Genomic DNA, 26499 nt, shown 5'->3' on the forward strand with positions numbered 1-26499 from the left:
CCTTGGGGTTTCTGAGGATATTGGCTATTTTTTGGTTGGTGCAAAAGGCTGTTTTGATATTGTGTTTATGGAGGATTTTGCTAATTTTATCTGTAGTGCCCTTGATATAAGGAAGGAGGGCCATGCCATTGTTTTCTTCTGTGTCTTGGTTTTTGGGGGGTGTTTCCTTTTGGATTAGCTTCGTAATCCTGTTTTGCTGGTATCCATTGGCAATTAACACGTTTGAGAGATTCTGTAACTCAGTTGTCAAGTGGTCTTTGTCCGCCAGGCGTTTGGTTCTGGAGATGAGAGTCTTGGCTACGGAGTTTATTTGTGCAGGGTGGTGGTGTGATTGTGCATGTAAGTAGCGGTTGGTGTGTGTTTTTTTCCGGTAGATAGTGTGTCCTAGGGAGCCATCAGGTTTTTTGTAGATTAGGACGTCAAGGAAGGGAAGTTGGTTGTTGGCTTCTATTTCCATAGTGAATTGTATTTTGGGGTGTAAGTTGTTGAGATGTGTGAGGAAGCTATCCAGTTTTTCCTTCCCGTGTGGCCAAATTACAAAGGTGTCGTCAACATATCTGAGCCAAAGTTTGGGTTTGTGTTCTGACTTGTCTAAAGCATTGGTTTCAAAGTGTTCCATGTACAGGTTTGCGATGACCGGTGAGAGGGGTGATCCCATAGGTGCTCCTTCTATCTGTTTGTATCTTTGTCCATTGTGGATGAAGTACGTGTTGGTTAGGCAGTGGTTGGTCAGGTCCAAGATGTATTCGGGGGGATTGTATTTGTTTTGAATAGCTGTCAAGGCTTCATTAATGGGCACTTGTGTGAAGAGAGATACAACATCGAAGCTCACAAGTAGGTCATTAGGATGTAGGTTTTGCTTCTTGATTGTTTCTATGAACTGGAAGGAGTTTGGTACGTGTGAAGAGATGGATTCTGCATAGGGCTGAAGTTGCTTGGCGAGAAATTTAGCGAGATTTTGTAGAGGTGAGCCTATGGAGCTGACTATTGGTCTGAGTGGTGTTCCTTCTTTGTGTATCTTGGGGAGGCCGTAGAGTTTGGGGCATCTGGATGATTTTTCTCTGGGGATGATTCTTAGCTGGATTTCTTCACTGATAGGAGAGGCTTTTATTTTGGATTTGGTGGTTTTTTCCAGGTAGGTGGTGGGATCTGTTTTTATAGGTTTGTAGGCAGGATCTTGGAGTAGATTTGATAGTTTTGCTTGGTAGTCCGATGTGTTCATCACCACTGTGGCATTACCTTTGTCTGCTGGGAGAATGATTATGTTGTTGTCTTTCCTCAGGTTGGTGAGTGCTTTCTGTTCTTCTTTGTGTAAATTGCTTCTGGGTGGTTTGCTGGAGCAGAGGATGTTGGTGACTTCAAGTCTGATTTTATTGGCTTCATCTGGGTTGATTTTGGTTAGGCTAGCTTCGACTCCGCATATGATGTTTTCCGTGGGGATGCCTAACCAACACGTACTTCATCCACAATGGACAAAGATACAAACAGATAGAAGGAGCACCTATGGGATCACCCCTCTCACCGGTCATCGCAAACCTGTACATGGAACACTTTGAAACCAATGCTTTAGACAAGTCAGAACACAAACCCAAACTTTGGCTCAGATATGTTGACGACACCTTTGTAATTTGGCCACACGGGAAGGAAAAACTGGATAGCTTCCTCACACATCTCAACAACTTACACCCCAAAATACAATTCACTATGGAAATAGAAGCCAACAACCAACTTCCCTTCCTTGACGTCCTAATCTACAAAAAACCTGATGGCTCCCTAGGACACACTATCTACCGGAAAAAAACACACACCAACCGCTACTTACATGCACAATCACACCACCACCCTGCACAAATAAACTCCGTAGCCAAGACTCTCATCTCCAGAACCAAACGCCTGGCGGACAAAGACCACTTGACAACTGAGTTACAGAATCTCTCAAACGTGTTAATTGCCAATGGATACCAGCAAAACAGGATTACGAAGCTAATCCAAAAGGAAACACCCCCCAAAAACCAAGACACAGAAGAAAACAATGGCATGGCCCTCCTTCCTTATATCAAGGGCACTACAGATAAAATTAGCAAAATCCTCCATAAACACAATATCAAAACAGCCTTTTGCACCAACCAAAAAATAGCCAATATCCTCAGAAACCCCAAGGATAAAATCCAGTTGGAAAACCAAGGGATCTATGAAATACCCTGCAAAGTCTGCCCAGCCACGTACATTGGACAAACAAACAGACGAATAAATGCACGTATCGCAGAACACAAGAATGCCGTCAAAAAAGAAGAAAAAACTTCCTCTCTTTTCCAACACATGAAAGAAACAGGACACGAAATTAATTTTGCAGATTCCAAATTGCTCTTTAACACGGAACATCACCACAAGAGAATAATCATGGAAGCCATCGAGATAGAGAAACACCCTCACAACATGAACAAGCGTGACGACACATCCCGCTTGCCAGACATCTGGAAATTAGCCCTCCCCACAAAAACTGACACCAGATCCAGAGGCACACAGAACGCCAACACCAATCAACCACACCAGACCCAAACCCAGACCCTCTCCACAGATGAATTACAGACACCATCCAGTAGCCAATCCATGGTGGCACCTCCGGATGCTGCACCCCCCTGCAATCCCTACACAGACCTGGCTGACACAAGCCACAAAACCACAGCTCGCCCCTATACACGAAGCCAAGCCAGAGCACAACAAAGTACAGTACAGCCATCTTCTCAGGAAAACTCTTCACAAAGTTCAAGAGGTCAAGACACAAAGACTTTAACAACTAATCCACACCTAATGACCCACCTAAGTGGTACTCAGGATATCACTCAAGAAATCACTCAAGATATCTCTCAAGTAATTAAGGAACAAAAGAAGAAAAGGCACACTAGCCTGGGAACTTCCTCTCTGCCCAGAACATTGGAGGCTATACACCACACCCCCTCTACAGTATTTATAGGAACTCAAACACTGAGATCCAGCTCTGTTCCAGTAACAAGAAGCCGAAAGCACCAGCCTGAAGATGACGAGTGAGACCTCGTCGAAACGTCGCCTAGACACCCCAACTTTTACACGGGAAGACACCCGAGGACACCAAAACCTGCATTCCTGTACCCGTGAAAATCTACGAAAGCATATATATATATATATATATATATATGGGGGGCCCCCATAAAACTCAAGTTAATCAGACTATTTTGGGTGGGCAAACACTCTGGTGCCCTCAACAATTTAGCAACTTCTGCAGAAGTAGGTTGCGGTCACAGCAGAGACCTCGAACTCTGACCACATTTCTGGTCCTCCCAAGTCTCTCCAAGTTGCATGACCATCTGGGATTGCAATACCAGACCTCAGAGTCGCCTTCCTGTCCTTCGTGCACCATTGTTCTCTACCTCATGGGATAACAAAAAGGGAACAGTCTTGATTTTTAATCAAAATAGTTCGTGCACTCACTCACACATACACCCGTTATGGGCTGTGGTGCCTCTTACATGCCTAGATGGGGTATGCGTGTGTGTGTGCAGAGTGTGGTATGTCAGTACATATGGGAACTAGCTTCTGGTACAAAGGTAACTCTTATATTCAGTTCTCCTAGTAGTGTAGCAATAAAACTGCTAGCACATTTGCAAAGCTAAGCAGGGTCTGGTATGGCTTCAAATTGGAAAGGGGGCTGAGTGTTGAGATTCCTGCCTTGCAGGAGGTTGGAGTAAATGACTCCTGGGTCTATGATTCACCCACTTGTGCCTTCGTCTCAATGCACCACTGGAACTCTGCCCTGGGAGGTTGTGAACCTCAGGCTGAAAAATGGTTCTTCGTCCCTCTAATATATAAAGGGATTTGGGATTTGTTGAAAACTCAAGTGGCAATATTCCTTAACCAAACGTAACCCATAGTCTTGCTTGGCTGAGCTGATTTGGTGAGTTTCTCTGACAAGGAAAAAAAGCTTTTTTCTTAGATCCAGGTCTCAAATGTGGCCTCCAGTCCTGTCTATCTGGCCCTTGGGATTCTTGACAAGCTACACCTCCCCCCAGGCCATGCCTCTCGTTGTCCTTCCTTCTCCCCCTCCTCATGCATTTCTGCCTGGCTGGACTATGTCCTTCAGCTCTGATCATGCTCCTGCCTTGTCTTGATGGGGGCATGGAGAAGCGAGGGTGTGGGTGGGCGTAGAAACTAGCCCCCTGTACAAAGGTAAAATTTATATTTGTTGCTCTGCCCACCACTGGTATGCGGCCCCAGGAAAGTTGCCCAGAAGGGAAAGGCCCTCCATCCCAGTGCAAAAGGAACACGCTCAGCTTGTGAACTGATTTCGTCATACTGATTTTATTGTAATATTCTAAACTTGTTGAGTAAGGAAGTTACCAAAATATCACATGTTGATCTCCTGGCTCATGCACAGCGCCTCTCTAGCATTGCAGAGGTAAAGTGCAGGGGCACACACACAAACGCTCTCACACTACAGCATTATGATTTTAAAGGGTTGGTTGTGCAGCTGTGGGGAGGGCAAAGTGCGATTTTGCAATGAAAGTTGACCGTAAACAAAAAACCCTTGACCCTGTTCTGTTCCTGTTAATTATTCATTTAAAAAATAATAATTGTAAAGAAGAAAGTCACCAAAAATTGAAAAGGGTATTTGTGTGTGCATGTATGTTTCTCTCTCTCACACACAATATACAAGAACATTCAGTAACTGAATAAAGACAAATCCTCATCTGTTACACTCATTATGTGAAACATAACACTGATAGCCTTTGTAGGTTTTCTTGTGCGTTGTTCTTTCTCTAGTATGTGATCATTCTCCCCAATCTTACAAAATATAGCTTACAATAAATGCATTATCGCCTTGTGATTGCTTTGTTGAACGGCAATAATTGCAGGTTGCTAACACATTGTCACAGTTTTTCCTTTTCCTGTTGTTCTTCTCCTCTTGTTTTTACAAGGAACATTCTTGCTCCAGCTAAATTAAATTACTCACTAATATTCTATGTTCTTTCTTCATGCAAATCCCAGTATCATTTAATAACATCACCTCAGGGTGGCGGTGGTATATGCTACAACATCTTTTGAGATCTCTTTTAATAGCCCCTATAGTTTATTTCTTGAATCACATGACAGTGCTGGGGGGAAACATACACAAATTCTGTTCAATTGATGTGTGAGTCATGGAAGTTTAAGAGGACCAAAGCTTTGTTGATTTTTCTTTTCTTTTCTGTTGGCGGCTCTGAACCAACAGAGCTAAAAGATTCAAAGGCATGCAGTCTTTCTGTGAAAAGCATTTCCCAATATGCATTCATGTAGAGGAAAACTGGAGAGGAGACTGAAAACCTCCTCTTGGTTTCTGCTCTTCCTCCTCTGTTGGTCACATATTCCCTTATCTGTCTCCTTTGGGCGTTAGCCATAGCTACTTGTGCATTGATAGCTTACCATAGCTATCTTCAACTCAGAGTCTGCAGCTAGGTTGGAACTGGGTGTGCAAACTCTGGTTTGAGCTAACCATGGTTAAGATTAAAACTGGTGGAAATGTAATTCTGACCACCAGGTTCAGTGTGATACATTCAGTTCACAGTTATCATTATTACCTGCAAAACAGAGTCTGCAACCACGGTTGGGAAAGTAGGGGCAGGGGTCAAACGAACAAGAGGGGGAGAATGCCACTGAATGTAGGAGCTGGTGAACCTGCAAGGCACTTCAAATTCTAGGTGGCATTTAGAGTGGACAAGGGCTATGTGACCAGTTTGCACACCGGAAGAGTAGTCAATCACATATTCCTAGAATCAAAGAAATTCAAAGTAATAAAGCAAGCATTCAACTCTTGTTGCCAAGATGCCAGATTTAAATCAGAAGTGGGTGTGTCCATTCCACCCTTTAGTCACAGTTGTTCTGCAGACTTTACCTCTGGGGGAGGCCAAAGGCTGCCCAATAGTGCTTAGCAGCTCAAGGGGACAGCAGAACAGGCCTGAATAACTCCTGGTCCACCCAGCTGGAGGTGATACACTGTGTGTTGTATATACTGGCTCATAGTGGGCTCAAAAAACCTCCCAGTCTCGCTGCCTGCCTGGGACAGCAAAGAACAGAAGGGTTCTGTCCAACCTCAGTGCCCAAAGTTCCGCAGGCCTGTCCTAAAGAAGAGAAGTGCTGGTGCATTACAATCAGGCCTGTTGTTCGTGTGTTTAAGTAGAAGACTCTGCAATGCTTGGGGTTCAGGTTCACATAGTTGGGTTGGTTGCCAACCTCTCGACCAGCAGCCAGATCCTGTGCCCTCAACATCAGCTCAACTCACGGGCACTCTCAGGCAATTGTGCCTTGAAAAGAATCACTTGCTGGTTTCTACCGATGAAGATGCTGAGAAAGGCTGAAAAGCTGTGTGTGTGTGTGTGTGATTTTGACACGTCAGCTGGCAATTCTACATAAGGCCCCAGTCCCTGGCATGTAAGGGGGTGGCTTTGGGGACTGTGACAGTGCTAAGCTGATAAAACACACTAATAAAACTCTAAGCTGATAAAACTCTCAAAGGTTGCCCCAGCCTTCCCTCTCTCTCCTCCCTTTCCCATCTAAAGATGGACTGTTCAAATTCAATGGGGGTTGGTGCCCATTGGGACTAGTGGGGCATAAGGTAGGGAGCCCAGCGGTGATTAGACGCAGAGCCAATGACAGGCAAAGCTAACTCACTCCAATGTTGCCTTCATCCTCCTTGCTGTTGTGTTCTACAAGGGGCATCACTGAGACTAAAGAGGTGAATGTGACAGCCAGGAACTCTCTAGGAAGGAGGGGTTTGGAGGAATCAAGACTGAAGCTGGCAGGCTAGCACCCCACCTGCCCATATGGACCAGCCCCGCCACCACACCTTCAGTTATTTTTCGCCTCCCTAGTGTATCTCTGAAGCGGAGCGAGGATGACTCCTGAATTCTGATCTTCACTCTCTGCAGTGTACAGGTCGTGCTGCTTGATGTAAGCTCGAACTGCGTCTGGCACCAGGTATCGGATGCTCTGGCCCCTCCGCAAGGCTCTCCTGATCTTGGTGGCAGAGATGTCGTTGGCAATCCACTCCTGCACTATGTGGATGCTCTCCTTGTGCTTCCACAGCACCTCGGATTCGTAGATGAATTTCTGGGCGTCATTCCCCACCCTGCTAATGCACACCATGCCGTGGTTGGCCACGATTTCCGCGATGTCTTCTGCTTTCCAGAGGTTGGGGACTGCAAAGGACTCCAAGGTGTCTGTCCCACAGAGCAACTTCAGCTGAGGGGGGACACCTAGCAAAATGGGAGGGACAGGAATTATTATTGGGTTAGGAGCTCTGCAGCATTTCCCTGGTCTAGGACTTAAAGCCAGAGAGCTGTGTGTCCCTGGTGTGAAAACGCTACACATTCAAAGCAGTGTCATGCCATTTTAAAGAGTCATGGGAAGAACCATGGGAGTTGTAGTTTGTTACGGGTGCTGAGAGTTGTTAGTAAGACCCCTATTCCCCTCACAGAACTACAATTCCCAGAGTTCCCTGGGAAGAGGGGTTGATAGTTAAATCCTTTTGGGAATTGTGGCTCTGGGAGAAGGTCTTCTAATAACTCTCAGAACCTTCAACAAACTTCACTTCCCACAATTCTTTGGCGGACTGAACCTTTCAAAACTGCACTGATTTTAACTACTGATTTCAACACCACACTGGGTTTCCCCCCCTTAGAATTTCCGAGCAACGCTGGATACAAGATGGCTGGCTCACTATAATTTTGATATTAAATGAACCTTTTGTTAGGGGTTGATTCCGGCTGACGGGGACTTGCCTGCCCGATTCCCGTTTTCTCTTCCGCCCCGTTTTGTTCAAAGGAGCTACTTCATCAAAGCTGTTAGCGAGACACGAACGTTTCAGCTTCTGCTGGTGATACCTGTGACACAAAAGGATGACTTTAAAAAGCGAAAGAGGGTGTGGTGATATGTTTTTCTCTTTTGGATCCCTTGGGGAAAAACCTCCCCATTCTTATCTATTGCAAATACAGCACCGCATGAACACACAGCACAGCCTTCACCAGTCTGGCTGTCCTCCAGATGTTTTAGACTCCAGCTCCCATCAGCTCCTGCGTATCATGACCTCGCTGCTTGGGGCTGATGGGAGTTGTAGTCCAAACCATCTAGAGAGCAGCAGGCTGCCGAAGGCTAACGTAGTGCACCATAGACAGCTCTCTACCCCAGATTTAGAACACACAAGAGGAGAATAGACTGTTGCAGGGGGACTTACAATCTAGAAACAGAGAGAGGGGAAGCAGCAAAGTAAGGGGAGAGGAATGGAGGCAGGGCTTCCATTTCTGTTGCTGCTGGAGATTGATCCAGCTACCTGGGATTGCAGGAAAATGAACCTCAAACCTTCTGCATGCACAGTATGGTTTGTACCACTGAGCTACGGCCAACTCTTCAGACATAGGAAGCTGTACTATTTATTATTATTAACAAGAAGAAAAACAACAACAGTATCATTATCATTATTGAACATTTGTTTTTATTTTTTAAAATGTTTTTATTAAAATATTTTCCATAAGCAACAAGAGTACACTCAGTGTCTCTGTTTTCATATCGTGGAAACCTTCATACAGGCCAATTACAGTCAGTTTGAGACATTTCTGAGATATTTCCAGTCAGTCTGAGGCAATGTGGGATTGAAGGTGGGGGCAGAGAAGTGGGGGGAGGAGAGAGGAGAAAATAGAGAGGGAGGAAAAAAAGAAAAAGGGAGGGGGAGGAGAGGATTATTAAGCATTTATATCCCACCCTTCCTCCCGAAGGAGACCAGCGTGGCAAACGTTAAAAAACCTAGTGTTGCAGCAAAAAAAACACCTGATAGCACATCACAAAGCTAAACAGAGTCTGGCATGGTTTCAAAACAATGAAAACATCTAAAAACATTGTCTAAAAGTAATTCAAATACAGATGCAGGCTGTGACACATCCCCACTTAAAAAGCTTGTTGGAAGGTTGGCCGTATACTGAAGCAGATCCTTGCTCCATCTAGCTCAGTGTTATCTACACTGACTGGCAGCAGCTCTGCAGGGATTCAAGCAGGAGACATTCTCAGCTCTACCTGGAGATGCCTGGGATTGAACCTGGGACCCTCTGAATGCAAAGCAGATGCCCTACCGCTGAGCTACAGTGGGACACACTCAGCCCTGGCAATACCTGAGGACTTTGATGGTCTCCTGCCACTCCTTTTGATTGCTCTCCCAGTCATCCACTTCCACCCAGTCAGAGCTCTCCACCGCGAGCCTCACCATAGTCACCCGGTGCCTTGCGCTGATGAGGCCTTTCTTCTTGTATGCGTCGCCCACAGGTGAAATAATCCCTTTCACCACTTTGTATCTCCCTGAATGCAACAAAAGGCAAGAGCCAGGGGGTTGGGTTGTTGGGACGATGGACTAGGGCTGTGCAATAAATCGCCATATTGTTGAATACCAGTACAGTGGACACTCGGGTTGCGAACATGATCCGTGCGGGATGCACGTTCGCAATCCGTGTCTGCGCATGTGCAGGTTGTGATTCGGTGCTTCTGCGCATGTGCGACCACCGAAACCTGGAAGTAATCTGTTCCGGTACTTCCAGGTTTCAGCAGTCCGCAGCCCGAAAAAATGCAACCTGCAGCAGCTGTAACCCAAGGTATGACTGTATTGAAATAACATCATGACAAGTGTTTCAAGAAGGCAGTATACTGGTGAATGAAAGGTGGAGACTTAACAGCTTCCCAAGGGGTAGCTCAGCTGAACAATATTTTATAGATTGTTCGCCACCAGCTTTCTTTGCCCTCTCCCTCCTCTCTCCTAACCAATAAGAAATAAAAAATAAACGATGACACAAACCAGCAAACTACTTAAGCTATTTCTGTATTTGACTGATAAAGTAGGATTCCGAGCTGGTCCTCAAAGGAGCAGCAGGGGTTACCTGTTTCGTGCAGGTGATCTCTTGCCAGTTCGAAGAGTCGGAGGTGCATGTTGGTGATGGGGTTGAAGGACCCGCAGGCCAGGAGCACCACCTCGGTCCTGTCGTCCGAATTCTCCATCTGACTTGGCTGGAGCCACAGATGCAGAGGGAAGGCTGAGTCAACGCCACCACACGCTGCAAGTGAGGAGAAGGAGGAGCTCAGGTTCAGTTTCAAAGGAAGCAATTATATATGTATATATCTGAAATACAAGAGGCTAAGCAGAAGTTACCGTCATGTAGACGCACAAAAGGCAGCACCAACAATCTGTCTCAGTACCAGGCAGCTTCCTGTGCTATTGTGGGTTGAGCAAAAGACTGTACAGTGGTACCTTGGTATTCAAACTTAATCCATTCCGGAAGTCCGTTCCAAAACCAAAGCATTCCAAAACCAAGGCGCACTTTCCCATAGTAAGTAATGTAAAATGGATTAATCCATTCCAGACTTTTAAAAACAGGCATAGGCAAACTCCAGCCCTCCAGATGTTTGGGACTACAACTCCCATCATCCCTGACCACTGGTCCTGTTAGCTAGGGGTGATAGGAATTGCAGTCCCAAACATCTGGAGGGCCGGAGTTTGCCCATGCCTGTTTAAAAACAACCCCTAAAACAGCAATTTAACATGGTTTTTACTATCTAACAAGACCATTGTGTCATGTGACAAAGACACATGAGAGCAGAAGCAGCAAAGCAGGCTGGGAAGTGCTGGGACTGCACAATCATTTGGGCCTACTAAAGTTATTCAGACCTAACTGCTAACTGTTGAGTCACTCTGACATGTGACTCATTCTCCTTATAAGTAGCAGCCATTTTCTCTCTGTGTTCTCTGTAAGATTTCAGTCAGAGTCAGCAACACTCAAAACGGAAGCGTGGCACTCAAATCAATGTAACACTCAAAACAGAGCATGTTCGGCTTCCAGAAAAAGTTTGCAAACTGGAACACTTACTTCTGGGTCTGCAGTGTTTGGGTTCCAAGTTGTTTGAGTACCAAGGCGTTTGAGAACCAAGGTACCACTGTAGCTCATCAGTTGGGAAATCTGCTTTTGTGTGAAGGAGATCCCTTTTATCCGATGCCACCTTTTATCCGAAGATCACAGGGCAGTTTACAACATACAGTGGTACCTCTAGATACGAACGGGATCCATTCCGGAGCCCTGTTCTCATCTAGAGATAAACGTATCTAGCGACGGCATGTCTGCGTGCACACACGTGCGTCGCTTTTTGCCGCCTCTGTGCATGCCGTCATTTTGAGTGCATGCGCATGCGCAAGCGGCAAAACCTGGAAGTAACGCGCTCCGTTACTTCCGGGTTGCCGTGCAGCGCAACTCGAACATGCTCAACTCGAAGCGTATTTAACCCGAGGTATGACTGTATAAGCACTAAATTAATAATAATAATAATAATAATAATACAATAAAAAAACCTTTCCTCATGAAATAACCAGACAGTTGTCAACTGGAGAATAAACAGGATGTTCATTCTCCCTTTCAAAAGGGGCAAGACAATTAGTTGCAACCAAGAGATGCATCTGAGGTTGTGACACAGATGAGTGATGTGAAATTGTTGCAACTTCAATGTAAGAGAAAAATTTATCTCTCTTCTTTCATCCCTTCTAACATTGTTTCCTTTACTTTCAACCCTTCTTACTTTTCTGCTCTTCTCATGTCACCACTTGCAAAAATCTAGCACGGATCGAACCTTGCACAGGGAACTATAGCTCTACTGCAATGTGTTGCCACAGTTAAATGTGCAGACATTACGCAGACTCTTACCAATTTGTAGCTGGCAGCTTTCCAATGTTGCCTTGTAGCTTTTTGCCCCTTCTCCAGCAAAATCAGAATTAAGCAAACTATGAACAATTTCAGCCATACGCAACACATATGAGAAAATACACTTGTTTTATTCAAAACCAGTTGCAGAGCCCAACTTTCTCCATCGCTACCCAGGCAGTAAATAAATCACTGAGAATTCCAGCAGGGCCTTAAAGAAAACACACTGTTTTGGCCCTATCCCACAGGCCTCAAGCCCTGGACTCCCACTTTCAAAACTGCCCTTTAATCTGCAAACCTAAAGTTCCACTATTTGTTGACTGAATTTTTTTTATTTCATAAAATTCACATGCTGCTTCACTGCAAAGCAAGCAAACCCACCAACGTCAAAGCAGCGCACTGCGGTTCCTACAGTGAGGGGGGGGGGGAATAATAATTTAATTTAAGTGAGAAAAATTTTGGAACCCCTGCACTGGAACTTTTCCCATTAGGCCCCAGCGTGGTAGAAGCTGGAGTCCTTGCATTAGAAGATGCCAAGAGAGTTTTGTGGTGGAGGAAAGGCAGTGGGTTGCCTCGTTCAGAGATGGGGATCCTGCCGGTCCCTCCCGAGTGTTTGCTGGACTCTCAACTCCCACCAGCCCCATCCAGCAAGGGCAATAGGCAGGGATGATGGGAGTTGTAGTCTTCGGAGCTCCGCCCCGGGCTAGAAACGTGGGGGAATGAATGAAAGCGATCCTGTAACCTGATCGAGCGATCAGCTGAAAGCTCCCGGGCAGCAGGCGGTGCTGCCTGCCCCCGCCTGCACCGGGTCGCCTGCCTTTAGGGGAACGAGCAGCGGCCGCACGGGACGGCGATCTGCGGGGGGCTTACGCGGGCCGCGCAGAGGGCGATCCAGGGGCCGGAGGAAGGCGGCGGCGGCGAGAAAGCCCGACCACTGCGGCTGCAGAGAGGCTGCAAGCGGCGGCTTGACCAGGCGGTGCCGAACCTCATCGAAGCATCTGGTGCTGCTGGTAAGGTTAAAAGGGGGAAGGAAATGGTGAAGGGGCCGAGTTCCCTAACGGAACTGTGCCGGGGGTCTCCCCAGGGTGGAAGCTGTCAGTCCCCCCCTCCTCCTTGTAGATTTCAGTAGATGAGGAGGAAGACTCAGTCCTGCTCATTTGTACTCCTCACATGCTCAGGAACACTGCCTCTCTTGGATGTTATGGATTTCTAAATATCCAGTGTATGCAATTATCACCCCACCTCCACTCTAATATTAAATATACATACCATTCCTTCCCTCCCCCCCCCATCAGATGTCTCTAACCATAGGTAAAGATAAAGGTAAAGGGACCCCTGACCATTAGGTCCAGTCATGGCCGACTCTGGGGTTGCGGCGCTCATCTCGCTTTATTGGCTGAGAGAGCTGGCATACAGCTTCCAGGTCATGTGGCAGCATGACTAAGTCGCTTCTGGCGAACCAGAGCAGCGCACGGAAATGCCGTTTACCTTCCCGCCAGAGCGGTACCTATTTATCTACTTGAACTTCGACGTGCTTTCGAACTGCTAGGTTGGCAGGAGCTGGGACCGAGCAACGGGAACTCACCCTGTCGCGGGATTTGAACCGCCAACCTTCTGATCTGATCAGCAAGTCCTAGGCTCTGTGGTTTAACCCACAGCGCCACCGGTGTCCTTGTCTCTAACCATAACCACACACATAATACGCATTGTGAGGTAGAGGCGCTCTGTACACGCTCAAGAACTCGTTTCTGAGAAGCCCTGTTTTAATTAAATGTTAGTTATATGCCATTATGTGCTCCCTGAGGAGGCAGTGGCAAGCTAGATGCCTCTGGGGAGACCTAAAGCATGACTCCAGCACAACAGCATAAGAACCAGCATCCTGCTTCCTAACTGGAGGGAGGGCATAGCCATTGTGAGTAGTAATATCCAGTTGTAGAGCATAACCATCCCAGCTCTCCTCCATGAATATGTTTTGATCCTCTTTTAAACCTGGTGCCCTCTGGATGTTTTGTATTTGATATCCCGCTTTATCACTACCCGAAGGAGTCTCAAAGCGGCTAACATTCTCCTTTCCCTTCCTCCCCCACAACAAATACTCTGTGAGGTGAGTGAGGCTGAGAGACTTCAGAGAAGTATGACTAGCCCAAGGTCACCCAGCGGCTGCATGTGGAGGAGTGGGGAAAAGAACCCGGTTCACCAGATTATGAGTCCACTGCTCTTAACCACTACACCACACTGGCTCTCCTACAACTCCCATCAGCTCCAGCCAACCACACTGATGGGAGCTGTAGCATGAGGCGCCTGGAGACTGACTCCCAAAATCTGTAAGGCCCCAAGTTGGGCAAAGAACTGGTAGGCTTCTGGTCTTGCGTTAAATTTTCAGAAGAACCAACCTACTGATCCTAAGGTGAGACTCTTCTCTTCCTCCCCAGGTTCTCGGGAGATCCGCTATGATCCATTTCTGCCTAGTTCACACAGCCTACCACTTCAGCCGACGGTTGCCAAAGCGCCACCGACTCAGACTGTAAGAACCCTTATCTCGGGCGTACCAGCGTTTTGGGCTGTGCTGGCTGGGCCTGTTGGGAGGAGTATCGTAGAATCATGGAGTTGGAAGGGATCCCCAACGGTCATCTAGTCCAACCCCCTGCAGTGCAACGTGCATCTGGATAAGCACCAGGTTGGGGAGAGGAGGCTGGTCCAATGTTACCCAACTGCAGCGCCAAGCTGCTCCTTGATGGCTTCGGTGGTTGGGTTGCAAGAAAAAGAACCTGCCACTTAACACGCTGCTTGCAAGTGACCGCCAGAACTATGGAACTGTGGGAGATTTCCCCCAAGGGTTGGCAGGTGACTAGTGTGCACTGGGACCAGTGGGGCGGAAGGCAGGGAGTTGAACAATAAGTGGGGCCAGAGAATTCTAGTTTCCTCCCCATCCTCCTGAGGAGAAGCTAAGGTTGGTGGGACAGCACCCCATTCACCCTATTGGATCGGCTTCCACAGGTAACAGCGTGTTATGAGTGTTGGGCTAGGAGCTGGGCACGGCCAGGGCTCAAATCCGTGTTCAGCCACGAAGCTCACTGGTTGTGACTCTGGGTGTGTGTCTCCACCTAACCTACCCCACAGGGCTGTTGTCAGGATAAAAATGGGGAGGATGTAAACCAAGCATGCCACACCTAGAGCTCCTTGAAGGAAAGGTGGGATACAGATGCCATAACATAAAAATAAACAAACACCATTGTTTTTTCTCTTTCCCCCTTAGGCAGTTTGCAATATTTGCCCTTGGAATTGCTGCTTTCATTTTCCAGCTCTACATCTTGCTAAGGTACAAAGCAAGGGACACTGCTATTGATGTTTTTTTTTTAAAAAAAAAATCCACCTGTCTTGCTTGCGACGACTCTCGACACCTTTGCGTACCTTCCAGAACATGGGGGGAGCTGGCTGGAATATCCCGAGGTGGTGACGCTGAGAAGAGAGAGCTCGCAGCCTGGCCCATGAAGATTTTGGAATTGGTTTTGGGTGTCTTTATTGGTTTAAATCTCTGTTGGCAAGAAGGCTATCGGGTCTTTCGCCCCTTGACAGGCTGAGGGTTCAAACTCCGAACCTGAAGGGCTGAAAATTCAACAGGAAGTGGCTGTGGGACTGTTTTGGGGTTACGTTAACAGCTTCAGGGACTGTGGTCACCAGGCCCTGTGTAAGGTGCCATTATGATAGGAAGGTGCATCAAAAGCAGAAGGAGCCCACCTTTCCAGGTGTTGCTGGACTACAACTCCCATCATCCCAAAGCATAGGAAATGCTGGCTGGGGATGATGAGAGTTGGAGTCCAACAACTTCTGGAGGGTGACTCAGGCTCCTCATTTTTGATGTAAAACAGCGGTAGAGAAACATTTTCAGCTCGAGGGCCGCATCTCCTTCTGGGAAATCTTCCAGGGGCCACATGCTAGTGGTGGGTGGAGCAACAGATGCAAATTTTACCCTTGCTCCACAGGCTAGTTTCTGCACTCACTCACACGCCATGCAGGCAAGCAAGAGGCATGAACAGAGCGGAAGGACACATTCCAACCAGGCAAAAACACTCAAGGAAGACCAGTGAGGGATGTGGGCTAGGGAGAGGGTGTGTTGTGTGGGGAGAGAATGCCTGAGGCTCAGAGAGAGATGGAGGGCCACATTTGGCAGAAAGGATGTGGATTGCCTTCTGTTTAGATCTCTCAACAAGCACTGTGCAAAAGCCCTTGAAGAATTGGAGAATCCCTGCCTAACAACTTGAGAAGTCTGTTGCAGGAAACGGCACTGGTCTAGCTCAGGTGCGGGAACCTGTGGCCTTCCAGATGTGGATTACAACTCCCATCAGCCCCAGCAAGCACTGTCAATGGACAAGGATGATGGGAGTTGTAGTTCAGCAACATCTGGGGGACAAAACGCTTTCCCAGTGGCATAAGGAGGGCTACCCCAGGAGGTAGTCCTGAGGGATTGAGAGAGAGGCCTGAGGAGATGCATTTGGCCTCTAGCCTGCGTTGCAGTTGCAGAAGGTCCAAGGTTCAACCTCACCCCACTCTCAGCATCGCCAGTTACAAGGTAGTGGGGAAGGCCTCTTTCTGCTTGAGCCCCTGCAGAGTGACTGCCAGTCAGAGCAGGCAACACTGGTCCAGATGACCAGATACAAGGCCGCTTCCTGTGCTCCTAACCTGCACTCCTGGCTCTGTGCTGTACAAAAAAGCAGGGCTATTTGTATCCTGCAACTGTGAGTACAGATATCGATAGCCGGCACAGAATTTAGCGTCTAGAGAACCCACAGCTTCTGATTAAAGATACAAGAATCAAGTTTCTAGTTCGTAAGGTGGCCGAGGCAGGTGTAAAAGCGCAAGGATGAAGCCAAAAGGGAGACCAGAACTTGCCAAGAGAAGAGCTTTGTTGCCCTGAACGAGCATGAATTAATGCAAATAATGGACAAATACATGGAAATGGGCATAATTTATACAGGTGGAGAAATTAAGCTTTTCTTGGCAAAGCATTGGAATTACCCTAGTACAAACTTTTGGGTATGTATACATCACAGACTATATCTGAAGAAGCACATATTGACCCAAAACGTTTGGTTCAAGATCCACAGTGGTTCCTCAACCCTTTTCTTCCAGACCTAGATCATCTCATTACTGTGGTCTGCCCCTCCTCTACAATCTGGTTGGAAGCATCATCTTCACGTTCTTCACCATTGGTGGGTAAACCGTGGTTTGTCTGGCTCTCTTGCCATTGCCTGGTGGGCTGAATTATGTGCCCGAAAGGATTTTGTTTATCCAGAATTTGCGTGGTTTTTTTATATGTCAAGGCTAGCAAGGGTGCAATTTAAGAGGTTGTATGCTACTGAAAGGACGCGGGTGGAGCTGTGAGTTAAACCACACAGCCTAGGACTTGCCGATCAGAAGGTTGGCGGTTTGAATCCCCATGATGGGGTGAGCTCCCGTTGCTCGGTCCCTGTTCCTGCCCACCTAGCAGTTTGAAAGCACGTCAAAGTGCAAGTAGATAAATAGGTACCACTCCGGAGGGAAGGTAAACGGCATTTCCGTGCACTGCTCTAGTTCGCCAGAAGCGGCTTAGTCATGCTGCACATGACCCGGAAACTGTACGCCGGCTCCCTCGGCCAATAAAGCAAGATGAGCACCACAACCCCAGAGTCGGTCACGACTGGACCTAATGGTCAGGGGTGCCTTTACCTTTACCCCTTTATGCTACTAAAGGCAATCGAGGGTCTCTCAGTGCACAGCATGTGTGCCAAATGGAGGGTTTGCACGGGCAGAGGGCACCACCCGGGAGTTGTTGCTCATTTGCACACTCCATTTGGGGGCCTTTCCTTGAAGCTGCCCACCATCATCAAGGTAGTACTGGGGGCAAATATTAGGAATCTAGGTGTGCATCGCTACAGAATGCTGGATTAAGCTGTGAAACTCATTGCCACAAGAAACATGGAATGGCAGCCAGCATTTTCTTATTTTTAAAGCTTCTAGGTAACTCTATGGCTGTTAAGCAAGGCAGCTGGAACTTGGAGGTTTTGTATTTCTGTGATGTGTATTTGTAGTTGAAATATCCTACAATTTCTTGAAACATCGAACATAAGCCAGCTGCTGAACTCTGCATGCAGAAAGTCCCAGGTTCAATCCCCAGCATTTCCAGGTTGGGCTGGGGGTGTCCCCTGTCTAAAACCCTGGAGAGCCACTGCCAGTCATTGTAGACAAAACTGAGTGACATGGACTAGTGGCCTGACTCTGCAGCTTTCTGTGTTTAAATCAGCCTTTTATTCAGAACCATGAGGACTAGGATTTTACTTTGTGTTTAGGGGAATGACCATAGCTCTGTGGCAGATCATCTACTTTGCATGCAGACAGTCCCAGGTTTGATCCTTGACATCTCCAGGAGGGATGGGAGGTAACCCAGCCTGAAACCCTGGAGAGCGGCTGCCAGTCAGTGTAGACAATGCTGACCTAGATGGCCTAGTGGCCTGCCTCCGGCTAAGGCAGCTTCCTAACTTGCTACATGACCTGTCAACAGCCCTGCATCCTGCCTGTCTCTGTGCAAGTGCATTTTTAGCACTCTTAATGCTCCCCCTCCCATCTTTTCAGGGCTGGCTTTGCTTCTGGTTATGCTGGAACCAGTTCCATGGGAGCTGAAGACCACTTTCTTCATCTTTGGGGGCGCCTCTTTTGCAAAAGGAGTTTGCACCATCATATTTACTGCCTTAGCCACACAATGCGTGAGTAATTGCTGATTCTGTTATATTTAAGGTAAAGGGGACCCCTGACCATTAGGTCCAGTCGTGGCCAGCTCTGGGGTTGCAGTGCTCATCTTGCTTTATTGGCCGAGGGAGCTGGTGTACAGCTTCCAGGTCATGTGGTCAGCATGACTGAGCCGCTTCTGGCGAACCAGAGCAGCGCACGGAAAAGCCGTTTACCTTCCCACTGGAGGGGTATCTATTTATCTACTTGCACTTTGACGTGCTTTCAAACTGCTAGGTTGGCAGGAGCAGGGACCGAGCAATGGGAGGTCACCCTGTTGCGGGGATTCGAACCGCCAACCTTCTGATCGGCAAGTCCTAGGCTCTGTGGTTTAACCCACAGCACCACCCGCATCCCTCTGTTATATTTAGGCATGCATAAAACCAAAAGCTTACCCCATCCTTCAAGCTAGCAGAATAAGGGGAGGCTTTTGGGTGGCCCTAACCAGAGGTCCTACGCAATTTGTTTTAAAATGGAATTCTGGGCTGGAGGAATTCCAAGTTTTGTTCCCTCATATAAGCAGCTCTTGAGTTGTTCACAGAGTTTTTGGAGCTCAAGAGCTGATTATACCATCGCTCAGTGGTAGGGCACTTGTTTGCATGCAGAAGGCTCAGGGATCAATCCCCAGCATCTCCAGGCAGGGCTGGGAATGTTCCCTGTCTGAAAACCCCAGAAAGCCATTGCCAGTCAGTGTAGACATGTTGAGCTGGATGGACCAATGGTCTGACTCAGAATAAGGAAGCTTCCTACATCATAACGGAAGGGCTGTAACTTAATAACTCTTTAGTACAGTCAAACCGCAGTTCCCGAACGTCTCCGTTACAGTACGTTTCGGCTCCCGAATGCCAAAAACCCAGAAGTAACTTCTGGTTTTCGAACGATTTTCAGAAGCCAAACAGCTTCCAAGGAGGTTTTTTTTCTTTTTTCTCCACTGGCTTTGCTGACCACCCTTTGATCCTTGGTTGTCAAATGTTTCAAAAGTTGAACGGTCTTCCAGAATGGATTACATTCAACAACCGAGGTTTGACTGTATTTCCATATATTTATTACAGTGGTACCTCGGGTTAAGTACATAATTCATTCTGGAGATCCGTTCTTAACCTGAAACTGTTCTTAACCTGAAGCACCACTTTAGCTAATGGGGCCTCCTGCTGCTGCCACACCGCCGGAGCACAATTTCTGTTCTCATCCTGAAGCAAAGTTCTTAACCCGAGGTACTATTTCTGGGTTAGCGGAGTCTGTAACCTGAAGCGTATGTAACCTGAAGCGTATGTAACCCGAGGTACCATTGTATTTGATCTGCAATCTGACTTGGGAGTAGGCTGTCTTGAAGACAGTAGGACACGCTCCCAATGCATGGGGTTGTTATTCTGACCCTTATGGGATCTCACTAGATTGCAAGTCTGAAGATAGGACCTTATCATTAAAAAAAATTTGTTTAAGCTCCTTTTCTAACGAATGGACTGTTGTGTCTTCCATAGGCCAAAACCACTCCTGAGCTTTATTACTTATCAGTGACTCTCTCGGTGAGCAGTCTAGTATCAACCGGTAGGTATCATGCTTCCTCTTTGCGCTAAAACAACCTTCCTCTTCAACTCAGTGCCCTCCAGATATTTTGGATGACAACTCTCATCAGCATGGCCAATAGTCAGGGATGGTGGAAGCTGGAGTCCTATAATATATGGAGGGCCACATGCTAAGGTCAAATTAGGCTGTGACATTAAATGTATATTTTCCATTTTACATCGCAGGTTTTTGGTTTAAACATGAATAGCATCCACTTTGTGGGGCAAAACTATTCAGACTGCAGCAGGCACAAAGCAGAGATTTAAGAGATCTGCAATGGTGGTCTGTTTGTTACTGGGCCACATTCAAGGTGTTACTACAGTAGTACCTCAGGTTAAGTACTTAATTTGTTCCGGAGGTCCGTACTTAACCTGAAACTGTTCTTAACCTGAAGCACCACTTTAGCTAATGGGGCCTCCTGCTGCTGCCGCGGCGCCGGAACACAATTTCTGTTCTTAACCTGAAGCACTATTTCTGGGTTAGCGGAGTCTGTAACCTGAAGCGTATGTAACCTGAAGCGTATGTAACCCGAGGTACCACTGTATTGGCATATAAAGCCCTTAACAGCTTGGGGCCAGTTTACTTGAAGAAGAATCTTACCCTATATGCACTGACCTGACTGCTTCAGTCTGCGGTACTGGCACTGCTGCAGGTTCCACATAATACTTGTTCCGTAGTTGTAAAAAAATCATATTTTTTTTAGTGTGGGGGCACCTATACTTTGGAACTCCTTGCCTATTGACACCAGGCGGGCACCTTCACAGTACCCTTTTCAGTGCCTGCTCAAAACATGCTTATTTAAAGAAGCCTATCCAAAAGCTTCGACGCTGATGTGTTCCGTTTTGGGAGTTTTAGCAAATATTTAGGCAAAAGAGGAAAAAGGAAGTTGCATTTACCGTTACGCATGCACACAAAGGATTGGCTTTTCAAATGCTCTCACACACAGTTGTTTTTTCACTATCATGAGGACTAGTAGCTTTAACAAATGAAAAGAAAGCTGAAATATTTTGGGTCTCTCCTGATATTTTGCACTTGCACAGCAAATTCAAAAGTGTGCTATCTTTTCTTCTAATGGCATCCACCCCCCACCCTACTTTATAGCATTTTTCTCTGTCCTGGGACTATTTTGGCTTGTGAACGTGGTTTTTCCTGGCTTGATACTGAACAAAGAGACTAAGACGGGGATCTGTTATGAGCCAGTCTCCGAGTGTGGCTGCCTGTGGCACATCTGACCTGTAATCTGCCGGGGCTGGATTTGTCTGCCCCTACCACGATGAGCGCCCTGCTAAACTGCCTTCCGTTCTTTCCCTCTTTTCGAAACGGACTGATCTCTGCAGCAGACACAGTGGGAAGACCTTCAGATCTGGAGATATTCATAGCCAAAGATTTTAACTATTCATTAAGCAGCCTTTTGAGGTGCAGTAGGTGGGGGAGTCGTGGCTTTCAGGATTCTTTTTAAAGGATAGCTCTGGGAGGCTGTTGGCTTTCAAAATCTTTTTGTAGAAAATTCTACTAATTTTTAAAAAAGAGTAATATTTTAAAAAAATCCACAGATACTTTTTTTGTGGGAAGGGAGCAAAACAGTAAGCCCTCAAAGCCTTTTCCTCCTTTTGTATGTGTACTCCTGACTTAATGTAGAAGCTCCTTGCAGCAGATTAACTGGGAGAGGGTTGCTATGGGAACGGGTATGGAACAAGAGACAGATGAAGGCGATGCTCCAGAGCTCCAGTTTCAAAGTGAGGGGAGTAGCCTGTTCTCAAGTCAGCCGCTTTTATCTTTAAGGGGACTTTTTAGGAGGGTGCTTTCTTCTCCAACAGAAAGATTTCAGGTAGCTCCCCTCCCCCCTGCCAGGCTGAAGGGACATGCAGCTGTGTAGAGGCGATCTGAAAATTCCCTTTTGCAGAGCAGTTTGTTAAAATAGTCAGATTGTATATTCCTGGGAAGGGAGGCTCTAACTCTCCAGATAATGGCCTGGCTTTAGGGTATGTGCTTGTGTGTGTGGAGTTTAGCTTGCTGCACAAATGGATTATTAAATTATATGCCAAAATGGCTTCTAAGCGGATCTCTTCATCATGTGATCAGATTCCACAGTACAAAGCTGGCACCACCTTCTTCTTCTTCTTCTTCTTCTTCTTCTTCTTCTTCTTCTTCTTCTTCTTCTTACTACCCCACCCATCAGGCTGGGTTTCTCCACCTACTGCAGCAGTGGTCAAACTTTTCCAAGGAAAGGGCCACATTCTCCCCTGGGCAAGCTTTGGGGGCCATCTGCCACTGAAGGGCATAGTCTGGGGCAAAATATGTGTACAGGCACTGGCAAAAAAGTGGATGGAGCAATGGATGGGGCTGTTACCTTTATACAGCAGGGTTGAGTTGTTGTGAAGAGGAAATCAGAGTTACATATAAATTAAGAAGGTGCTATTGAAATATAGTAATATGTAATACATTTGGATTGGAAATAGATCTTACTCTGCTTTTTAAAAAGCAGCCAATCTAGTGATCAGCAATGAATGAGGAGCTAACTCCTGTAGAACTCTCTCTATTGAGGTATTATCAAACCTCACATTTGTTTCACAATGAATTTGAAAGTATTTAGGAAGCCTTAAAAAATTTTCAAAACTATTTTGTCTTCAGGAATGGATGAATTTAAGCAAAGTTACAATTCTGATCTAGTAGTATTAAACAATTCAGAGTTAGATCATGTCAGAGTTCCTGGTCAAGACTTTTGATTACCCTAGGGAACATGCAATACAATCTTTTTACCGTGAAATGGCTTTGAAATATTTTATTGGAACTGATTAATAAATGGAATTAAATAAATCCTGAGCATGCTTATACACAAATCACCCTCATTAAGCACAAGGGGCCTTAAAAAGGTGGAAATTAAGATTTCATTTAAACTATTCGTCTCAGCCCAGTGACTCTTAGACAAAATAGAAGCAAAACATCTGGCTGTTTCTGACTTTGGGTTCCTTTATAATCACACACCCTGATCCTGTATATTAGGGGTGGCTAGCCTGTATGATTTTCTAGAGGTTGCTGAACTACAACTTCCATAAGTGGGGGCAGGACTGGCCATGTAGCTGACACATACTCCCATGCACCACACCCCAACAGCAACCCAAACATACAGATTTTCTCTGTGCATTGTATCCAATGCTAGTCCACAGCCAGTGTGGTGCAGTGGTTAGAATGTCAGATGAGGACCTGGGTTCAAATTCCCACTCAGCCATGAAGCCTTTGGTCAGTCACAGTCTCTCAGCCTAACCTACATCAAAGGAGTGTTGCAAGGAAAAAAATGATTAAGGGGGAGAGAACTGTGTATGCCAACACTGAGTTCCTTGGAGGAAAGGTGGGATATGAATATAGGGGAAGTTTGGCAAAACCGTGTAGTGTAGTGGTTAGCATGATGGACTAGGACCAGGGAGGCCAGGGTTCAAATCCCCACTCAGCCATTAAGCTCACTGGATGACTTTGGGCAGTCACTGCCTCTCAGCGCTAACCCACCTCACAGTGTTGTTGTGGGGCTTAAATTAAGGGGCGGAAGTATGTACACCACTTTGAATTCCTTGGAGAAAGGATGGGATATATAACTACTATAATACTAATTGTAATACTAAAAAAAAGTCTTACTCAGAGTAGACTGTACACAGAGTAGAGCCATTTAAGTTAAAAAATGTGAGTAATGTAGTTCCACTAATTTCAGTGGATCTACTCTTGAGTGGGACTTACTTGGTTATCAATTTTTGCCAGGAAGAGCTTTTACCTACTAAATGTCTACATGTCACACTGCTGTAAAAGGTATAAGAATGTGGCTGGCTTTAAAAAAACCAAAAAAGCACCTCTCCTACACTCAGCCTTTCAGAGAAGTTGATACCAATTATTCACCTGCAGAGAAAATGCAGCCTCATGGGGCCTCATGAAGAACTGGGCTGCAGATCAACAGAATGACCCACCATACACACTATTTCCACCGTGATGGATTTTCTGCCAAATGTACCACAAGGCAGTTTCAAACTGGCTGGCACTAAAGTACTTTTGTGCTCCCCTCTGCACCTTAGAGTGACTTCCTGCAGCTTGCTGAGCCACGTACAGGAGTAGCAGATTGGATGCACTATTATTATTTTAAAGGTTCATACAAAATGTTAAAGCACAGACTTCCTCTATCTATGTCTTAAAACATGAAGACATCTCTCACCTCCCATCCACAAATTTCACCATAGCCTTGATTACAGGGAAGGGCTATAGCTCTGTGGTAGAGTGTTTGCTTTGCATGAAGAAGGACCTAGAGTCAATTCCCAGCTAGGGCTGGGAGATACTCCAGCCCCAAACCCTGGAGTGCTACTGCCAGTCAGTGCAGACAATACCAAGCTAGATGGGCCTATAGCCTGACCCAATATAAGGCAGCTTGCTATGTTCCTACATTTGGAAGGGCTACCAGGTAACAGCATAGAATCATAGAACTACAGAGTTGGAAGGAACCTCGAGGGTCATCAACCCTCTTCAGTGCAGGAATTTCAGCTAGATTATACATGACAAACGGCCATTCAACCTGTTTAAAAGCCTCCAAGAAAGGAGAGTCCACCACTTCTCATGCCCAGTGTCAAACAGCTCTTGCCAAGTTCTTCCTGGTGGTTAGTCAGAATCCTCTTTCTTGCAACTTGAAGCCATTGGTTCAGGTCCTACGCTTTGGAGCAGGAGAAAACAAGCTTGCTCCATCCTCCATGGGACAGCCATTCAGATATTTCAGGATGGTGATCATTTCTCCTCTCATTCCCCTCTTTACCATGCTAAACATCTTTTTGGCACCAGGTGAAATCCCTCTTCATATCTCCAGCCCTTTGCCCTTGTCTTTATAACTTATGGTTTTATTCCATGAGCTGTCCTGGGTGCTGTGACTGAAGATCACTCATATAATTTTAAGAAATGAATCCTCAGTTGCCCATTCTTAATTCTAACCCTTTCTGAAAAAAGCTACCACACTTTTACAGCTGCATGAACGTGTATATCTCGACTGGATACACCCCCCCCCCCGTGAATGCAGGTTAAAATTGGCATTCGCCATCACTCACAAGCACGCTAAATATGAACAATATCAACTTCTATTACCACCGCACTACTTTCTGCCTCCGGGGTCATCCAAGGGTCCCCTGACTTCACTACAGCTCCGTCCCTTCACCGGTTCATCAGTCGCCATTAAAAAACCCTGCACTAATCCAAAACAACTCACCCATTCCTCATATCGCGACCCCATAAGGTCCCCTAAATGGGTTCTTACCAGTTTGGAGGGCGCCTCTTCCCCGACAGATTCCGGCCAACAACGCTTTAGGGACGGAACCGAATTGTGCGGGTTTGGCCGCCTGCGGGGGAATAGTATTGCACGAGTACCTACAGGGAAGCTTCTTATTGGTCGCGGGCGCCGAAAGAGGTGCCGTGTCCGTCCCTAGGAACGGTCCCCCGGCACACAATCTTGAAACCGGAAGTGGGAAGGGTTTGGGCTTTTGAAATAGAGGACCCCGTTGCCTGAAGAAAGGATGTGATTGGGGGAGTTGGGAATGTCAGTTTTCTAGAAGGCTGAAGGAGTGTGGATTATCTGGGGGTAAAGGGCATGCGGGGATAATCTGGGGTATGTAAGAAGAGAAGCCAATAGTGGAAGAAGGATAATAGGGATGGTGGGCTGGGTGGGTGTATATAAGGAAGGGAGTCCGCCTGCGGATCTGGGAGGGGGCTTTGAATGGTTTGGGCTGGGGCGGGGAGCCATTTTCAGCCCATTCCCTTTTGGGGTGGGGGATTGGAACATGCCAGCTGTGGGCGGGGCAAGAAGTGTAAATTTCACCTTTGTACAGTAGGCTGGTAGTTTGTGCACACACCTTTCTCCATTCGGGTAAGCAAGGGGGATTACTGGAGGAGGGAGGGGAATAATACGGCCATGCAAAAAGGCTCAAGGAGGGTACGATGCCGGGGGGGGGCTGGTGAGCATCCTGGGGGCCAGAGGCTTCCCACTCCTCATTTAGGGGTAAGGTTTAGCACCCTGGAGAGGTCCGGCGTGTGTGTGCTTGCGGCAAATTTTCCTTGGTGAGGCTTCATCCCCAGCTACAAAAGAGAGGGGGGGCGTGTCAGAAATGGTATTTTGTGTTAGTGGGACTGGCTCCCAGTTTATTGTCGCTGGGCCCCTCCTAACATTTTCCTCCTCAAATTAATTGCGGATCAGGGAATTGATAGAGGAACTGATGTTTTTAGGTGGGCCTCAAAGGCTTTTATTGTTTCTCTGTAGCTTTCAGCGGCTCATGTAAATTAAACTACAGAGATGACATTCTAAATTGCTGATAGCATGCTGAGCTGTCTGACTGGAGTTGGTTTTAGCTTATTTTTTTGCTTATATGAAGTATGCTTGTATTTAATGTTTTTTAAATATCATTTGGATTTGCTGTTTTTGTTATTG

At 46.6% G+C, this 26499-nt stretch overlaps 4 protein-coding genes across 9 annotated transcripts in view; 3 read left to right on the forward strand and 1 right to left on the reverse strand.

Moving 5' to 3' along the window:
• Positions 1 to 1104: 1104 nt before the first annotated feature.
• LOC309347188 (uncharacterized protein) lies at positions 1105 to 4842 on the forward strand (the record flags this gene model as incomplete). The annotated part of the gene is made up of 3 exons (XM_081871529.1): positions 1105 to 1165; positions 1499 to 2964; positions 4798 to 4842. The coding sequence occupies exons 2-3, from the start codon at positions 1504 to 1506 to the stop codon at positions 4840 to 4842; spliced, it is 1506 nt and encodes a 501-aa protein (XP_081727655.1). The 5' UTR covers positions 1105 to 1165; positions 1499 to 1503.
• Positions 4317 to 25436, reverse strand: NMNAT1 (nicotinamide nucleotide adenylyltransferase 1). 3 transcript variants are annotated; one of them, XM_081871280.1, is made up of 5 exons: positions 25336 to 25436; positions 9927 to 10100; positions 9171 to 9354; positions 7753 to 7892; positions 4317 to 7265 (listed from the first exon to the last, which is right to left on the reverse strand). In XM_081871280.1, exons 2-5 carry the CDS (start codon positions 10042 to 10044, stop codon positions 6859 to 6861), a joined length of 849 nt encoding a protein of 282 aa, XP_081727406.1. In that variant the 5' UTR covers positions 10045 to 10100; positions 25336 to 25436; the 3' UTR covers positions 4317 to 6858. The 3 variants fall into 3 exon arrangements, with proteins under 3 accessions (XP_081727406.1, XP_081727405.1, XP_081727407.1); XM_081871279.1 differs by lacking the exon at positions 25336 to 25436 and adding an exon at positions 11736 to 12119; XM_081871281.1 differs by lacking the exon at positions 25336 to 25436 and adding an exon at positions 10196 to 10412.
• LOC309346994 (uncharacterized protein) lies at positions 12636 to 21596 on the forward strand. The gene is made up of 7 exons (XM_081871416.1): positions 12636 to 12742; positions 14165 to 14256; positions 14989 to 15051; positions 16863 to 16942; positions 18342 to 18472; positions 19976 to 20042; positions 21162 to 21596. The coding sequence occupies exons 2-7, from the start codon at positions 14183 to 14185 to the stop codon at positions 21290 to 21292; spliced, it is 546 nt and encodes a 181-aa protein (XP_081727542.1). The 5' UTR covers positions 12636 to 12742; positions 14165 to 14182; the 3' UTR covers positions 21293 to 21596.
• Positions 25437 to 25497: 61 nt separating the features above from the next.
• Positions 25498 to 26499, forward strand: part of LZIC (leucine zipper and CTNNBIP1 domain containing) — a 30881-nt gene continuing 29879 nt past the window's right edge. For 3 of the 4 annotated variants that reach the window (XM_081871378.1, XM_081871379.1, XM_081871376.1), the window contains exon 1: positions 25498 to 25656. The gene's annotated coding sequence lies outside the window, so the exon portion shown is untranslated. Of the gene's footprint in view, positions 25657 to 25917; positions 25942 to 26499 lie in introns of those variants that run through there. The other variant, XM_081871377.1, reaches the window with a different exon arrangement.

This window comes from Podarcis erhardii, assembly GCF_964252035.2.
Source record: "Podarcis erhardii genome assembly, chromosome: 7".
Lineage (NCBI taxonomy): Eukaryota > Metazoa > Chordata > Lepidosauria > Squamata > Lacertidae > Podarcis > Podarcis erhardii.